The sequence below is a fragment of the Onychostoma macrolepis genome, chromosome 20 (genome assembly GCF_012432095.1).
Source record: "Onychostoma macrolepis isolate SWU-2019 chromosome 20, ASM1243209v1, whole genome shotgun sequence".
NCBI lineage: Eukaryota > Metazoa > Chordata > Actinopteri > Cypriniformes > Cyprinidae > Onychostoma > Onychostoma macrolepis.
Window position 1 is genome coordinate 17,065,569 of NC_081174.1, and position 14,427 is coordinate 17,079,995.

Sequence of the window (14,427 nt, forward strand, 5' to 3'; positions counted from 1 at the left end):
TTCATTTCTTATTGAGAGCTTCATTTGGCATCATTATGCAAACTGCTGACCTTATTAATGGATCAAGAAATTATGATTCACAATATAGGCTATAGACTACACATCATTTGTATATATTTAAGTTAAATAATAGCCGTAGGCATATATTATATTTTTAATTTTTTTTTTATTACAATATGTAGTTTACATGTTTATTTGCAAGTTATGTAGGCTACATATTGGTAGTTGATATGAAAAACAACATTAAATATCGGTATAAAAAAGGTTACATGAACCAGGTGTAAAGGTAAAAATAAAAACTGATTAAAATGGTGAAAAACAGTTTCAGATTCTAAGATAGGCCTATATCTTTTTACCTTATTAATATTCATTGTAACCTAAAATCTTGACTTTGGTTTAAAATAAAAAGTCAAGCCATTTAGTATTTATAGCCTATACTAAATGGCTGTTATTAGGAGACGAATGACCAAAAATGGGTGCTTTAAAAACATGGCCACAAGGGGGCGATCAAATACAGAAACACAGATTTAGCAGGTGAATTTGGCCAACCTACAACAGACGCGCTCCTCGCTTTGTGCTCCACTTTAATGCTCCTCACTGCACCGCGCTGAATCGGCCTAATTCCTCGGGGTTTAAATTGCCATAAATAAAGCAAGAAAAGGAAGAATACGTGCAAGTGAAAATATGAGCCATGCAATTGTAACCAGTTTTTAATTTTAACATAATAGCATTAAGAACAAGGATTTTAATAATAATAATAATAATAATAATTTGGGCAAATAACAGTTTTCCAAAGTGAATTTGCCTACGTTTACGTTTATTCCTTTAGCAGTAAGTAAAGCACTTCGTCAATACAGTTATCTGATTAGTAATTTTTTAAAGATCAAGTTTTTTCCTACAACAAGCTACGTGAATGATGCTTTGTGACATATCTTCTTCTCATCTAATTTGCTAAAACAATACCGCGATATATGATGTTAATAGCCTATTTGTAAATATAGCCTACCTACAATGAACGCAGTCATAAAAAGTCAACAAACACCCAACAGAAAAATAAATAAATAAAATGCAATTGAATAAAAACCGCTTCTTCTTTGTATATTACAATAGTTGTTGATGAAACATGTCATATTAATAATTTATCATGGTGTTTCATTTCTATATATTGATGTTATTGTTGTCATTGGTAATAATGAATTGATAATGATGTTTTAGTTTTTCATGTAATGATTGATTTATTTTTTTAGAATTTATTTGATTTACCTTCTCTTTTTTTGCCAAAGAGAATAACAATTTTACTTATTTTACTTAAATATTTTACTTAATTTTTGTCCTTTTGACAAACAAATGCAATATTAAATACTTTACAACCCAAATGCACGTTAAACAGTTGGTCAGCAAATATATCGCCCGTTGTCACTATTATCTAACAAAACGCCAATTTTCTATCAATAGTAGCTTTCCTTCATTTTCACTGTTATGATGAAGAAAAAAGTCACAAGCGGTGCGACCTCTCAACGGAAACCTAAAGCTATTATTAACTCTGAGACGACATGTCTTTCATAACACTTAAAGAAAATTAAAGCAGCACTGAAGTGTGAATCGCAGTGACACGCACCAACAAAGAATAGGTGCAAAGCACAATTTGGGTGGCTTTTCGTCCATCTAGCACTAAAAAGGACACATTGCTTCATTGACACCTTTCGGCCAGCACAGATTTGCCTTGCTCCCAAGCAGTACATTTGTTTCTGAAAAACAAACACCGCTTTACTTCACCCCTCCAGCGCATCTATTAGTGCCAAATGATTGAAATGAATCCTGACACGTGAACGAAAACAGGGAGCCATTCTTGTTCGACGGGCCGGCTGCAACTGTAAAAACACGAAACATCTTTACAAATATTATAAATCTGTTTTACCTCCTGTTTTTAATATTGGCCATGTACTTTTATACAAAACATGCCGTTTTACACCCTGCAGCAGATGTCAGCGATTCTATGTATTTCACGTCTTAAGCAGCCCGAGAATGTGAGAATTTTCTTGTTTTCTGTCAACATTCCTACTCTTTCTGTGTGTTTGCGTCTTCCTTATCCTCAACTCAAGGGTAGACTATGCCTATACCCAGAGGGAAAAGGTCTTCGGGTACAGTCTTTCCACAAACAGCTCTCGAGCGCTTATTGGTCGTGAGATGAGTTTAGGGAGGAGCGCTGAGCTCAGCCAAAAGGCAGAATTGGTAATTCGGTGAAAAAGTCCCTGTGAAGTGACGGATGCGGGAAGTTCACAGGTTTTCCCTATTCACTGCCTTCTCCACGTAAGACATTTGCTTCTCGTTCGCCCGCACAGCGAGGACCTGAAAATTCGCTTGGGAAGAAACTTTGGATGAAAGTTTTGAGACAAGATACTGAAGGAAAAGGTGGAAGTGACGAACTTTGTGATGAATTTTCTTCTCGAAGTGAATTAAGACGTCTGCCTAGATTTTAACCTTCTTAATCTCTGTTCGTCCGCAGCAGGAGAGCGTTGGAAAGAGGGGTACGATGCAGGCGCGCTACCCCGTGTCTAGCCAAAGCCCTCTAGGCGTAGTGCCTTATATCACCGGGGATCAAGGCTTTTATCGAGCCGCTGCCGGAGGTGGATATACCGGTATGCCTGCGCCTATGAGCATGTACTCTCACGCAGCGCACGAGCAGTACCCCGGCGGCATGGCCCGCGCATATGGGCCGTACGCCCCTGCTCAGCAGCCCAAGGACATGGTCAAACCTCCGTATAGCTACATCGCGCTCATCACTATGGCCATCCAGAACTCAGCCGACAAAAAGATCACGCTGAATGGGATCTACCAGTTTATCATGGAGCGCTTTCCATTTTACCGGGACAATAAGCAAGGCTGGCAGAACAGCATACGGCATAATTTGTCGCTCAACGAGTGCTTTGTCAAGGTGCCAAGAGATGATAAGAAGCCAGGTAAGGGCAGCTACTGGACTCTAGACCCGGACTCATATAACATGTTTGAAAACGGCAGCTTCTTGCGACGGAGGCGCCGCTTCAAGAAGAAGGACGTGCTGAGGGACCGAGAGGAGCGGGACCGGCAGGGCAAAGACAACCAGGGACAAGCGTGCGAGCAAGACGCACAGCAACCAGTGAAGCTCCGGGATATAAAGACCGAGAACGGGGCCTGCACGCCCCCGCATGACAGCACTCCACCCCTCAGCACCGTACCTAAAACGGAGAGTCCAGACAGGAGCGGTGGGAGTGCGTGTAGCGGGAGTCCTCAGTCGCAAACGACACAACAGGCCTTTAGTATGGATACAATCATGACCGGACTTCGCGGCTCCCCGCAGCACGCGGCAGAGCTGCCGGCCTCTCGCGCCGCGCTGCCAGGCTCGGTGTCTCTGACCTACTCGCCGTCCCCGCAGCCTGCCCATTACAGTCCACCCTGCGGCCAGCCCGCCACTTACCACTGCAACATGCAAGCGACCAGCCTGTACACAGGGGAGCGCGGCCACGGGGATGACACTTTACCGGAATACACAAACACGACGAGCGCCTCCTCGATCTCACACCCCCACCAGAGCTCGAGCCAGGAGAGCCAGCACTTGCAGCAGAACCGACTCGCGCCCTGGTACCTCAGTCAGTCCGGAGAGCTGGGGCACCTGAGCGCGAGCTATCCCGGCCAGCAGCAGAACTTTCACGCGGTGCGCGAGATGTTCGAGACGCAGCGGATAGCTCTGAACAGCTCTCCGGTGACCGGAAGCAATAGCTGTCAAATGGCCTTCCCGTCCAGTCAGCCACTCTACCGGGCTTCCGGAGCCTTTGTATACGACTGCAGCAAGTTCTGACCAAACGTTTTATGAATTTCAAAATTGTTTAATATATATTTGTATTATTTGCCATGTGTTTGTAATTTAAGGAAGCTTTTAGGTCAGTGAACTCGGGCTGATATGCGAATTTGTGTTGGTAAGTAGGATAATTCCGCTGCACATAAACATTCTCTCCCTGCTCGTCCATCAAGATAGATTGAAAGAAAATGTGTTAATTTATTTCATGCAAGAGCAGGTGGACCAACTTTGCAAGAAAATGTCTTAAGTATTTATAATCAATTCAGTATAGAAAGGTAACGAGTGTACAACTGAGTTACAGTTTTTTCTTATACATTTTGAAAATATCTAAAGTTACTATTTGTTTAATAAATTGTCGTCTTGTTGGAGTTAAACTCTTGAGTGATTTATCGATTTGTAATGCCTGTTGAATCCATTATTTACTTAAATGAGTGTCAAAGCTCGTTATGATTAGCAGCCACAAAAAGCAAGGAATAATTTTTAAAACGTTGTTCAAACATAGCTGGCTAGCAAATATTTGCCAATTTTCCTATTTTCCTCCTAAAAATATTTGGCTCTTAATAAGGCATTCCTTGGACAGGGGGTGGGGGTGGGGGTCAAAGGTTTAAAAACATCTGGAAATTATTATTTTTTCACTTACGCGTGCAAGGAGTCTTTAAATTGTTCCTAACCTAAAAATGCATTTACTAACAACAAAAAACAATGTTTAATTATAACTATTATAAGCACTTGACAAAATTTCAATTATCAATTTAGCGTTATAGGCTACAATTATTTTATGTAAATTAAAAAATAATCGAGCACTTTATTTGACAGAACTTTCTCCCCCGTTTACCTATAAATCTCCTAAACGAGTAATGTTCGTAATTTTTACAACTTGATAAACGTCCTATGTGTTCCCATGTATAATTTGTTTCTCAACTACTTTAGAGAAATATGCATTTATAGGGAATAAATATGTTTCTAGTTTTAATATGAGAATTTTTTTTTTTTTTTTACTGAGATATATTTTGCAGTCTTGTTTTATTTATGCCAGACTATTTAGTTGAGCGTTTTTGCTGTGTTCTCTTTTTATACTGTTGGCACACTGGAGTGAACTGCACTTTTGCAATCTTGCGGAATGTAGACAACCAGTCTTTGATAGAAGTTTTCATTTGTAAACACATAATAGATTAAAAAGCAGATAAACAGCAGATGAAAGAATTGCTGTAGGCCAGACACGTTGAGCCAGCCATGTAAAATATGGGCTTGATAAATCAAATGATTAATTCAGCCAGAACCTCCAAACAAAGGCATTCTACTCGGTATGCGACTCAGTGCTTTGTCGATTTCTGCGTTAACCAAATAGGTATAGGGCCTATACTTAATCTATAGCCTACCTCGATATGTTTTAACTCAAGATAGGCCTACGGACACAAACCAAATAACGAATTACCTTATTTAACATTTCAGTGTTATTGAAATAAGATTGATAATTGTCTAATTTTGATTTGTTGTCCTGATACATAATCAGCAATATTTAAATATGCAGCTGCGCACAGCAGCATGTGTAAAGCTTCTTGCAGTCATCGGCAGCAGAAACTGTGGGCCTTGCAGTGCCGCGTTTGTATTTATTTGGTGTATAATTGGCCCCGTAACTGATCTGGTGTTTTGTGATTATATAAACGCTGTGATTAAATAAAGGGTTGTGCATGATTCACATACACGGTTCGAATAGGCCTCAAGTGTAAATCAAAAGAAACAAATGAGGATAAACAGAAAGAAAGATTAAAAAGACAGACAGTAAGAAAGAAAGAAGAAGAAGAAGAAAGAAAGTGTGAAGAGACTTTACAGCGTCTAAGTATCGTAGCAAGGTCAGCTCGAGGCGATTTGACTTCGTATGAAGGGCTTAAGTGGTAAATGCATTACAGGTGCGCGCGGGCAGTGTTAGGGGCTCGTGCCAGTGAAAAGGTGTCTTTGTTGTGATCAGCCGCGTGATTCAGGGTTGAATTGTGCGCGAGGGGAATATGATACAGCAGAGAGAGCCTTCTGGTATTAACGTGGCACGTTTTAACCAGATGCAGCTCTCATGACATGCCTGAGAAGTGTGTTTGTTTGTTTGTTTATTTTAAATCGATGTGCATCATGCGTGATATCCTGTGTGATTGGTATATTTTACAATTTCCTGATACATTTTGCGGTCTTTTTAAATTAGATAAATGTAGGACAATCTGTCCAATTAATTTTCAATAGTGTTTAAGTGCGTTTTGCGAGGTGCTGCTTATTTATTTATTGACTAACAGTTCGTTGTGTATTATAATAATAAAGGCTAAGTAGAAATATCGATGTAGGCTATTATTATTATAACAACAACAACAATAATAAAACAAAAGAGTATTTATAAAATTAAAAAACAATGAAATATAAGCTACATAATTTTTAAGTCTATTTATATTCAACCATGTAAAAGTAAAAAATGGTTTGATCGGGAAAACGACAAACTGACTAGAACTATAGGCCTGATTTACCTCGGCCTAAATCACATATAATGTGAACAACTTTGTTGGCAGTAAACATATTTGCAAAATGTTAGCAATTAAGTTACAGTATATATAAATTAACCTCTTACGTGTTTTATTTCTCTTTTTTTCCTCACAATCTGCACTGAATAAAAGAAGCAATAAACACGTGCATCAGCCATGTGAAGAAGCGCCGTGCTCCCAATGAAAAAACAACAACAAAAAATTATGATACATGTTAGCTACTTTAAATGCCACATTAAAAATGTTCTTAATATTTCCTACATATTTATATAAAAGTTAAATAAATATTTAACAATAATTCAAAACTTTGTTATAACAATAAAATATAGGCTACTCCTAATTTGTTACAGCGCACCTGACGAAGGCGATTGCTTTTAAATGTTAAACGTTTAAATCTTAGACATTAATACTAATTATATAAAATTACTTTTCTCACGGACAAAAACGGAATTGCAAATAAAACTTTAGTAAACACAAAGCCGTGGACTGTGAGAAAAGGTTGAGAGGTTTATCACGGATTATCTGCTTGACGATGAAAAACAAACACTAGAAAAATAGACACGAGTTTACCTTGACAGAGTAGATTTAAACAAAATGATTTTCTTCTGCGTGGCAAAAATGTCAAAGGATAAAATTGTGAGTGAAAGTTCCTTATCAGTGAAATCCAAATGCTAGACACTGACAAAGCAAATAATTTCTGATGTTCCAAGATATAATACAGAAACAAATAAACAATACCGAACAAAGGGTGACACTAATTATAATACTAAGCAAGTTCACTGAAATATAAAAGCAATATGATATATAATAGCATAAAATATAATTATAAAATAAATGATGAGAGAAGATAAAAAACGATAGAATACCACTAGCCTAAATAAAATTCTCCATATTGCTATAAAAAAAATCATTATTAAACATTTAAAAAACATATATAGGCCTATTTTTAAATAATATTTAATTATTAAAACCCGCCAACAAACTTAATTTAAGGACTTTTGTAAGCAGTGAACAAACATTGTCGCAGAGAGGATAATTTGAGTTCCGTGCATTCATTACAAATCTTTTGAGATAACTGACAGTTCCCAACAGAGAATATAAATAAAGCATTATATTAAATTCTTAGAGGTTTTTCATGTCCCTTAAATTTTTATTATACTTTAATTTCTTGGTCCAATTGAATTTCACGTTTCCTACTGCTTTTACTGGAACATCAGCAGGGTAGTCAAACAAAATACCAGAAATTTCCCCGCTCAAGCGTAAAATATAAATTCGCCAGGATATATAAGGTGGCTGCTCGCGGCCTGTGCACCTGTATGCGGTAGAGCTCGCGACCCAGGCCAGTGGAAAAGTGCTTTTTACGCTCGCAGACCGACGAGCCACAGTCTGGTTCCAATCAGGCCCGCGCGCTCACACTGCTGCGCTGCGCTTAAATGACACTCCACTGGCTCGAGATGCCGTCTCAAAAACACAAATACACATACATCAACCACCCCCACTATCGCCTGTCTTACGAGGGTCTCAAAGACCCCACTTTCTTGGACGTCGGTGTCAAATGACCTTCATTTGGCACTTCGAATAGACCAGAATATCCGTGGCCTCTTGAGTCCTTTAAAAGAAACTGATTTTACCGGGTCTCTCTCTCCTCGCTTGAGGACACTTACGCTGACAGAGGTCTCTTGAATCTGTTGTTACTTTGATGAGGACAACCGTCCCGCCATTGCAAATAAACACGGCGGAGGATTTTCGCACACAGCGAAATGTCTTCACTGTCAGGGTTCAGTGGCCCAGCTGCGCCCGACGTCAGAGGTGATTAAACATGAGCTGCTTTACAAGGCCGAGTTACTGCTCCCTCAGCTGCGCGCGGTGGGCCGCGCTCGAGCATCTGGAATGAAGGAGCGCGAGGCCTTGAAGACGCCCGTTTCCCGCCGAATACAAGAGAGCGCTTGTGCTCTGCGCGAGGGGCTCGGTGACCGCCGGGCAACCCGCGAGAGCTGGCACGAGCCGCTTTCTGACGCATTTCACTGTATTCTTCTGAGGCGAGAAAGAATGAAACTGAAAAGTTGAGTTATTTTCAAAATGATGTTTACTGATTTTAACCATGTTCAAGCTTTTTCTTACTGAGTCAGCAATATTAGCTAATGTTCTAGACTATTGCTATCTCTATTGTTGTTCTGTTTACATTAGCCTACAGGAAACAAAGTAAAAAACAACAACACTTATCACCCTAAATAAAAGCTTAAAATGACAAATCTACTCTGAGAACCGAACCTTTCAATATGTAAAACCCAGCGGTTCACAAGAGGTCTAAAAGAGTGACTTAAAATACCTGAATAAAATAAATTACTGAAACCATAATGAACATGTAAACCTACATATTTATGTTAATCTGCCCCCTCCTCCCCTCCACAAACATTTTTTATTGAAATAAAAAAAAGTTTTTGAAACATGAAATTACAATAGCCTATTATTTGCAGCTGATCATATTCATTCTTTCATAATATATTTTTTCATAATATTTTAATGTTTGAAAACAAGCAGTTCTAACTTACTATCATAGGCTACATTGTCTTGGACAATGGGGGGAACTTGGAATCAAAAATGTTGAGAACCACAAACAAACACACTCAAATGACTCTTTGGAGAATTTACTGAATTATAAAACTTCACAGTTTGTATTTGCATTTTAAATAATCAGGAAACAATTTTTGAAGTTTCAACCAATTACTTCAGTTTAAGGAATCGCATGAATAAAACAGCAAACAGCTTTAAAAAAGCTCTCCAAACCCTTTAATCCCTTATTTATACATTTCTTCATGATTATGAATAAAAACTGATTTATAAAAATGGATAAAAATCATTTAGACAGAACAAATTAAAAATCCATACACAACCTTAAATATGACATTATTAAGGAACAGAGAAAGGCAACAGTGGGGACCCTCAAAACACAGTGAAACTGAGATCAGAAAGCTGAAGCAGCAGAGAAAACGACAGGAGGAGGAACAGAACTGCAGCTGAATGCTTCTTCCAGTGATCACACACACAAACACATGACAACCGCCTCTTTGGCATGCATGGAGATGAAGGCGTGTGGGCTCAGGCATTTGGGTTGTTCCGCATGAGCTCGATGTCCGCGTCCACCATTTCTTTAACAAGCTCCTGTTGGAATACACACATACACACACACACACACCAATTATTTCTCAATCTCCAGTGCACTGGAAGTGAACCGCTTTGATTTTTTACAGGAACGCTTACCTCGAACGTCACACGTGGTTTCCAGCCCAGGATCTTTAAGGCTTTGGAACTGTCTCCCTGTAAGAAGTCCTAGAAAAAGACAGAGAGAGAATGAGACGGGGAAAAACAATGACGAAGAAGAAAAAAAAAAAAAAAAGTAAAGGGGTGGTTTAGTCCTTCTTTATTAACTGGACCTCCCAACCTGTACCCCCCACCCCACACACACACACACTCTTCTTCACTCTCACACACCCACATACAATCACCAGCACCACACACACAGGTGTCAAGCTCCGTGTCTCGGGGGGAAGGTGAGGGCCGAGGTAGGCCATCCATCCAGCACCCCCTCTTTTCCAGCCCTCTCTCAGTGCCAGAGCATGATGGATTATGTGACTCTCATAGCCTAACCCCTTATGTTCTCCTGCTGGGACGGCAAAATACACCCACACACACACACACACACACACACACACACACACATTTAAAGGTGCTTCTCAGGGTGGCAGTAAAGAGTTTGAGGGTGTCCTTGCTGCTGATCTGATTACACAAGGAGCCAGAACACACACACACACACTCACAACGGCACTTCTGTGCCTTTGACAAATGAGAGCTCTTGTTCCAAAAGCCCATATTTTTATGTTGAACCCTGAGAAGTTACAGTCACTAACTCATGGTTCCATTTTAGCTCCAATTAAATCATTTAAATGACATAACCATATTTTAAAGACTAATTAGCGAAATAGCATTCATTCATCAACATATGAAACAGCATGCAATCATCATAATCAAGATACGTATTAATGCGGCATATTAATCATAATTAGTCTTCACTTTTTTGAAAGCTAAATTAACATCAGCTGCTTTTGTCACCCATCCAAGTCTTCACATGCAAACAAATACGGTACTGTGTCCTGTCAATGTAAGTTTACAAAGTATTGGCGAGGAAGGAAAACTAGAACGGTATTAATTCAATGAAACCGAAGCATTGCGTGTGTATGTGAATCATGCATTGTGTGCAATAGCTCTTGCTATTAAATAGAAAGTCAGCAAGTCAAGACAAATCAAAGGCACAATGGAAGCTCACAAGCAGATTTTAGTTTCAAACACTGGCTGTTTATGCTTGTTTAAAGAAGATATCTTTATGCGTCAGGGTTTAAAACAGAACCTGCATGTATGGTAAATAAAATGGAAATAAACAATAAATTAAAGTGATAATCATCATCTGGGTGCATTTTTATTATGTGTGACCGAGCACTTAACGTAAAGGAATTCAGGACTATTGAAAAGACAGACCTTCATAAACATCAAGCGACTTTTGCTAACTTACAGCATGGCTACACATGACATGTGAGACTCTAAAATTACTATATGCATGCATGTTTCAGTGAGTTTTAATATCTCTGAGACACACAGACAGAGCAACAGTCCCGTGCACTGTTGCAGGACAGCAGAGTCAGAGGTCAAATCCACAAAAGCAATATGACCAGATCGACATAAGGAGCGGTCAAACTTCCTTTGATGAACAATCCCTGGATATTTGTGTCCGTATTGTGCATTAACATTTCTAAATCAGTCTTTACTGCTTCTTCCACAATGCATTATTTTACTTAAATCTATAGTTTCTAATTTATCGACATATCTACATATAAATAAAAACATTAGACAGCATACTATTTTCCAGTTTTATGTTTTTTTTTTTAAAAATAAATCATACTTTTATACACACACAGACCCACAAACCCACAAAAAAAAAAAAAAAAAAAGTTTGGGGTCTGTAGGATTTTTAAACCAATTAATTATTTTATTTAGTAAAGATGCATTACATAGAAAAATCTTTCTCACTTTTGATTAATTTCAAATAAATGCAGGGTTTTTTTTTTTTTTTTTTGTATATTTATATTTGGCAGCAAAACATTTCAGGGTAACACTTTACAATAAGGTTCATTAGTTAACTACATTAGTTAACGTGAACTAATAATAAACTGCACTTATACAGCGTTTATTAATCTTTGTTAATGTTAATTTCAACATTTACTAATACATTATTAAAATCTTGTTAACATTAGTTAATGCACTGTGAGCTAACATGAACTAACAATGAACATCTGTATTTTTATTAACTAACGTTAGCGAAGATTAGTAAATACAGTAACAAATGTATTGCTCATGGTTAGTTCATGTTAGTTAATACATTAACTAATGTTTAACTAATGAACCTTATTGTAAAGTGTTACCCATTTCAGTTCCAACGTTGATAATAAGCAACATTTCTTAAGTACCAAATTATCATTTTAGAATTATTTCTGAAGGATCATGTGACACTGAAGACTGGAGTAATGATGCTGACAATTCTGCTTTGCCATCATAAAAAAAAAAATTACATTTTAAAATATATTCAAAAAGAAAACAATATCACAATATTACTGTTTTAACTGTTCTGTACTGTCAAATCAATGTAGCTTTGTTGAGCCTAAAAGACATCGTTATGAAAACATTTTTAAAACATTTTTACTGACCCTAACATTTTTGAATGGTTTTGTATATATAAAATGTATAGATATCAGAACAAAAAATTAATTTTATATTTTCATGTGTAAAAGAGACGCAGTACAATGCCGAAAAATCTGAATCAACACAGGGGAGAATGTCTCTATCTCAGATTCTTGTTTCAAGTATTTAATAAATATTTATAAAATCATGTAAACCCTCTCCAGCAAAGAGACACAGACCCTAAGTGTCTGACACTTTAAATGCATGCGCATGTAAGAGACACAAGCGCGAGATGAATCCAACTGCACCCTTGAAACATGGTGAAACAGAACGAGAAATCCACGGCTGTTCGACAGACTTCGCTATGTGCCGTGCAGTTTTGTGTGTGCGAGTTTTGTTATTTGATGCAGGATGTTTAGGAGGGATCAAAGACTCTAATGATTTCCCATTTCAAACAACAGCCAATCACAGAGCCAAAAAACTATAGAGAGAAACCAAAAGACTGAGTGCAAAAGTACATCTGAATCTATACAACCTAGTGTCAATGTGTTAAAAACCAGACTTGAACGACAAGATCGCAGCATGAAAGCATCTGTATGAGTTACACATACTCAACGGTGTGTTTATTACTAAGGATCTGTGTGTTCTTACATGTGGTATTGGCAGTGTGTTTGTGTGTTTACAAGCCTCTGAGAGCTGTGTCTTTTCAAGCAGTGCAAAAGTACAAGAGTACAAGAGTACAAGAGCGTACAAGAGTCCTGCCTGTCAGCGTGAACATGATTCACCTCGTTCAAATGACCCAGATACCTTTTCAATTTTCAACTCACCTGGGGGTGGGGGGAGATGGAGAACTACACTGTAAAAAGTGATCAGAATTTTAACAATAAAAATAGCAAAAATGCTATGGTAAAAACCTGCTAATTGGTTATAGTAAGTTCCCTTACTATGTACACTAAAAAAAAATAAAAAATGTATACATACTGAATATACATGCATATATACACACACACACACACACACACACACACACACACACACACACACACACACACACACACACACACACACACATATATATATACATACACATACATACACACATATATACATACATATATACACACACATATATATACACACACATACATATGTATATGCATGTATATATGTATGTGTGTGTGTGCTTGTTTTTCTATCCAGGTGGGGACTTAAACCTGAATACACACAGACTCATGGGACTAGTGTCACTGTGGGGACCTAAATTGAGGTACCCACGGGCAAACAAGCGAAAAAATTCACACACAATTAAGTTTTTTGAAAATCTAAAAATGCAGAAAGTCTCCTGTAAGGGGTAGGTTTAGGTGTAGGGCAATAGCACATACAGTTTGTACAGTATAAAAACCATTACGCCTATGAATGTCCCCACAAGGATAGTGAAACGTGTGTGTGTGTGTACACACATTTGGCGGTTGTTTGCATTATAAAAGATACAAAACAGATTTTAGTACTACCTTGGTATTTTGGTATATTAACATTATACCAGTTAATGAAATAATGAAATATACTTTTCTTTTTTTACTGTAAATTAAATTTAAATTCGTAAAACCTAAAATATTACCATGCTACTATATTTTAAGGTAAAGTTAAACCACAGCTGCAATTTTTATCCACTGTAACCAAAAAGCACAATACACACATTTAGCTCAATTAAAGACAGTTTCACCCAAAAATAAAAATCCTGTCCTCACTGGACTTTTTCCTCTGCTGCAGAACACCAAAGATGATATTGGGCTCCAAAACAACATTGGAATGCACTGACTTTCATTGTATGTACAAAAAATAAGTAAACAACTTTTGTGTTCTATAGATGAAAGTCACACAGTTTTGCAACAATTATTTTTAAATGAACTATCGCTAACACTATTAGAATTATTATCATGAGCTCATATTCATATTTGTAATTCATGCGTGTAATAAAAAAACGGTCTTGTCTGGAGTGATCGAGAGTGAAAGAAGAGGAGGAGAGAGAGGACGGAGACAGGAATGACATGGAGAGAAAGGAAAATGATGATAAATTGAAAGCTTGGAGAGACGAGCTGTGTGAAAGTTAAAGAGCGAGAGAGGAGAAAGCATGAGGGAGAGGGAGTGAGGAATGCGAGGTGTCAGGAGTTCAGCAGTCTGACAGTGTGAGTAAGAGTGCCGAGAGCCAGAGTTAATTACTCAATCAAGATAACGAGCCTGGGACATGCCATTTACAGAGGGCAGCCCACAATTAACCTCCCCTCTCCCACTACACACAGCCGTGAAAGTGCGAACACGCGCACACACCCATGAGGTAAT

General features: G+C 38.0%; 2 protein-coding genes across 3 annotated transcripts in view; one reads left to right on the top strand and one right to left on the bottom strand.

Annotated features, from left to right (window-relative positions):
• The first annotated feature begins 2,246 nt into the window (after positions 1-2,246).
• foxc1b (forkhead box C1b) lies at positions 2,247-4,203 on the top strand. Of its 2 annotated transcripts, none has more exons than XM_058755811.1 (2): positions 2,247-2,412; positions 2,507-4,203. In XM_058755811.1, the coding sequence occupies exon 2, from the start codon at positions 2,534-2,536 to the stop codon at positions 3,833-3,835; it is 1,302 nt and encodes a 433-aa protein (XP_058611794.1). In that variant the 5' UTR covers positions 2,247-2,412; positions 2,507-2,533; the 3' UTR covers positions 3,836-4,203. The 2 variants fall into 2 exon arrangements, with proteins under 2 accessions (XP_058611794.1, XP_058611796.1); XM_058755813.1 differs by having other exon boundaries at positions 2,510-4,203.
• A 4,786-nt stretch (positions 4,204-8,989) lies between these two features.
• gmds (GDP-mannose 4,6-dehydratase) overlaps positions 8,990-14,427 on the bottom strand; it is a 69,902-nt gene continuing 64,464 nt past the window's right edge. The window contains exons 10-11 of the mRNA XM_058755816.1: positions 9,619-9,687; positions 8,990-9,519 (exon numbers count right to left, since the gene is read on the bottom strand). Of these exons, the coding sequence (XP_058611799.1) occupies positions 9,457-9,519; positions 9,619-9,687 (132 nt within the window). The 3' untranslated portion in view covers positions 8,990-9,456. The remainder of the gene's footprint in view (positions 9,520-9,618; positions 9,688-14,427) is intronic.

Coding starts and splice junctions, on each gene's coding strand:
- foxc1b (XM_058755811.1), top strand. CDS start 2,534: ATGCAGGCGCGCTACCCCGTGTCTAGCCAAAGCCCTCTAGGCGTAGTG.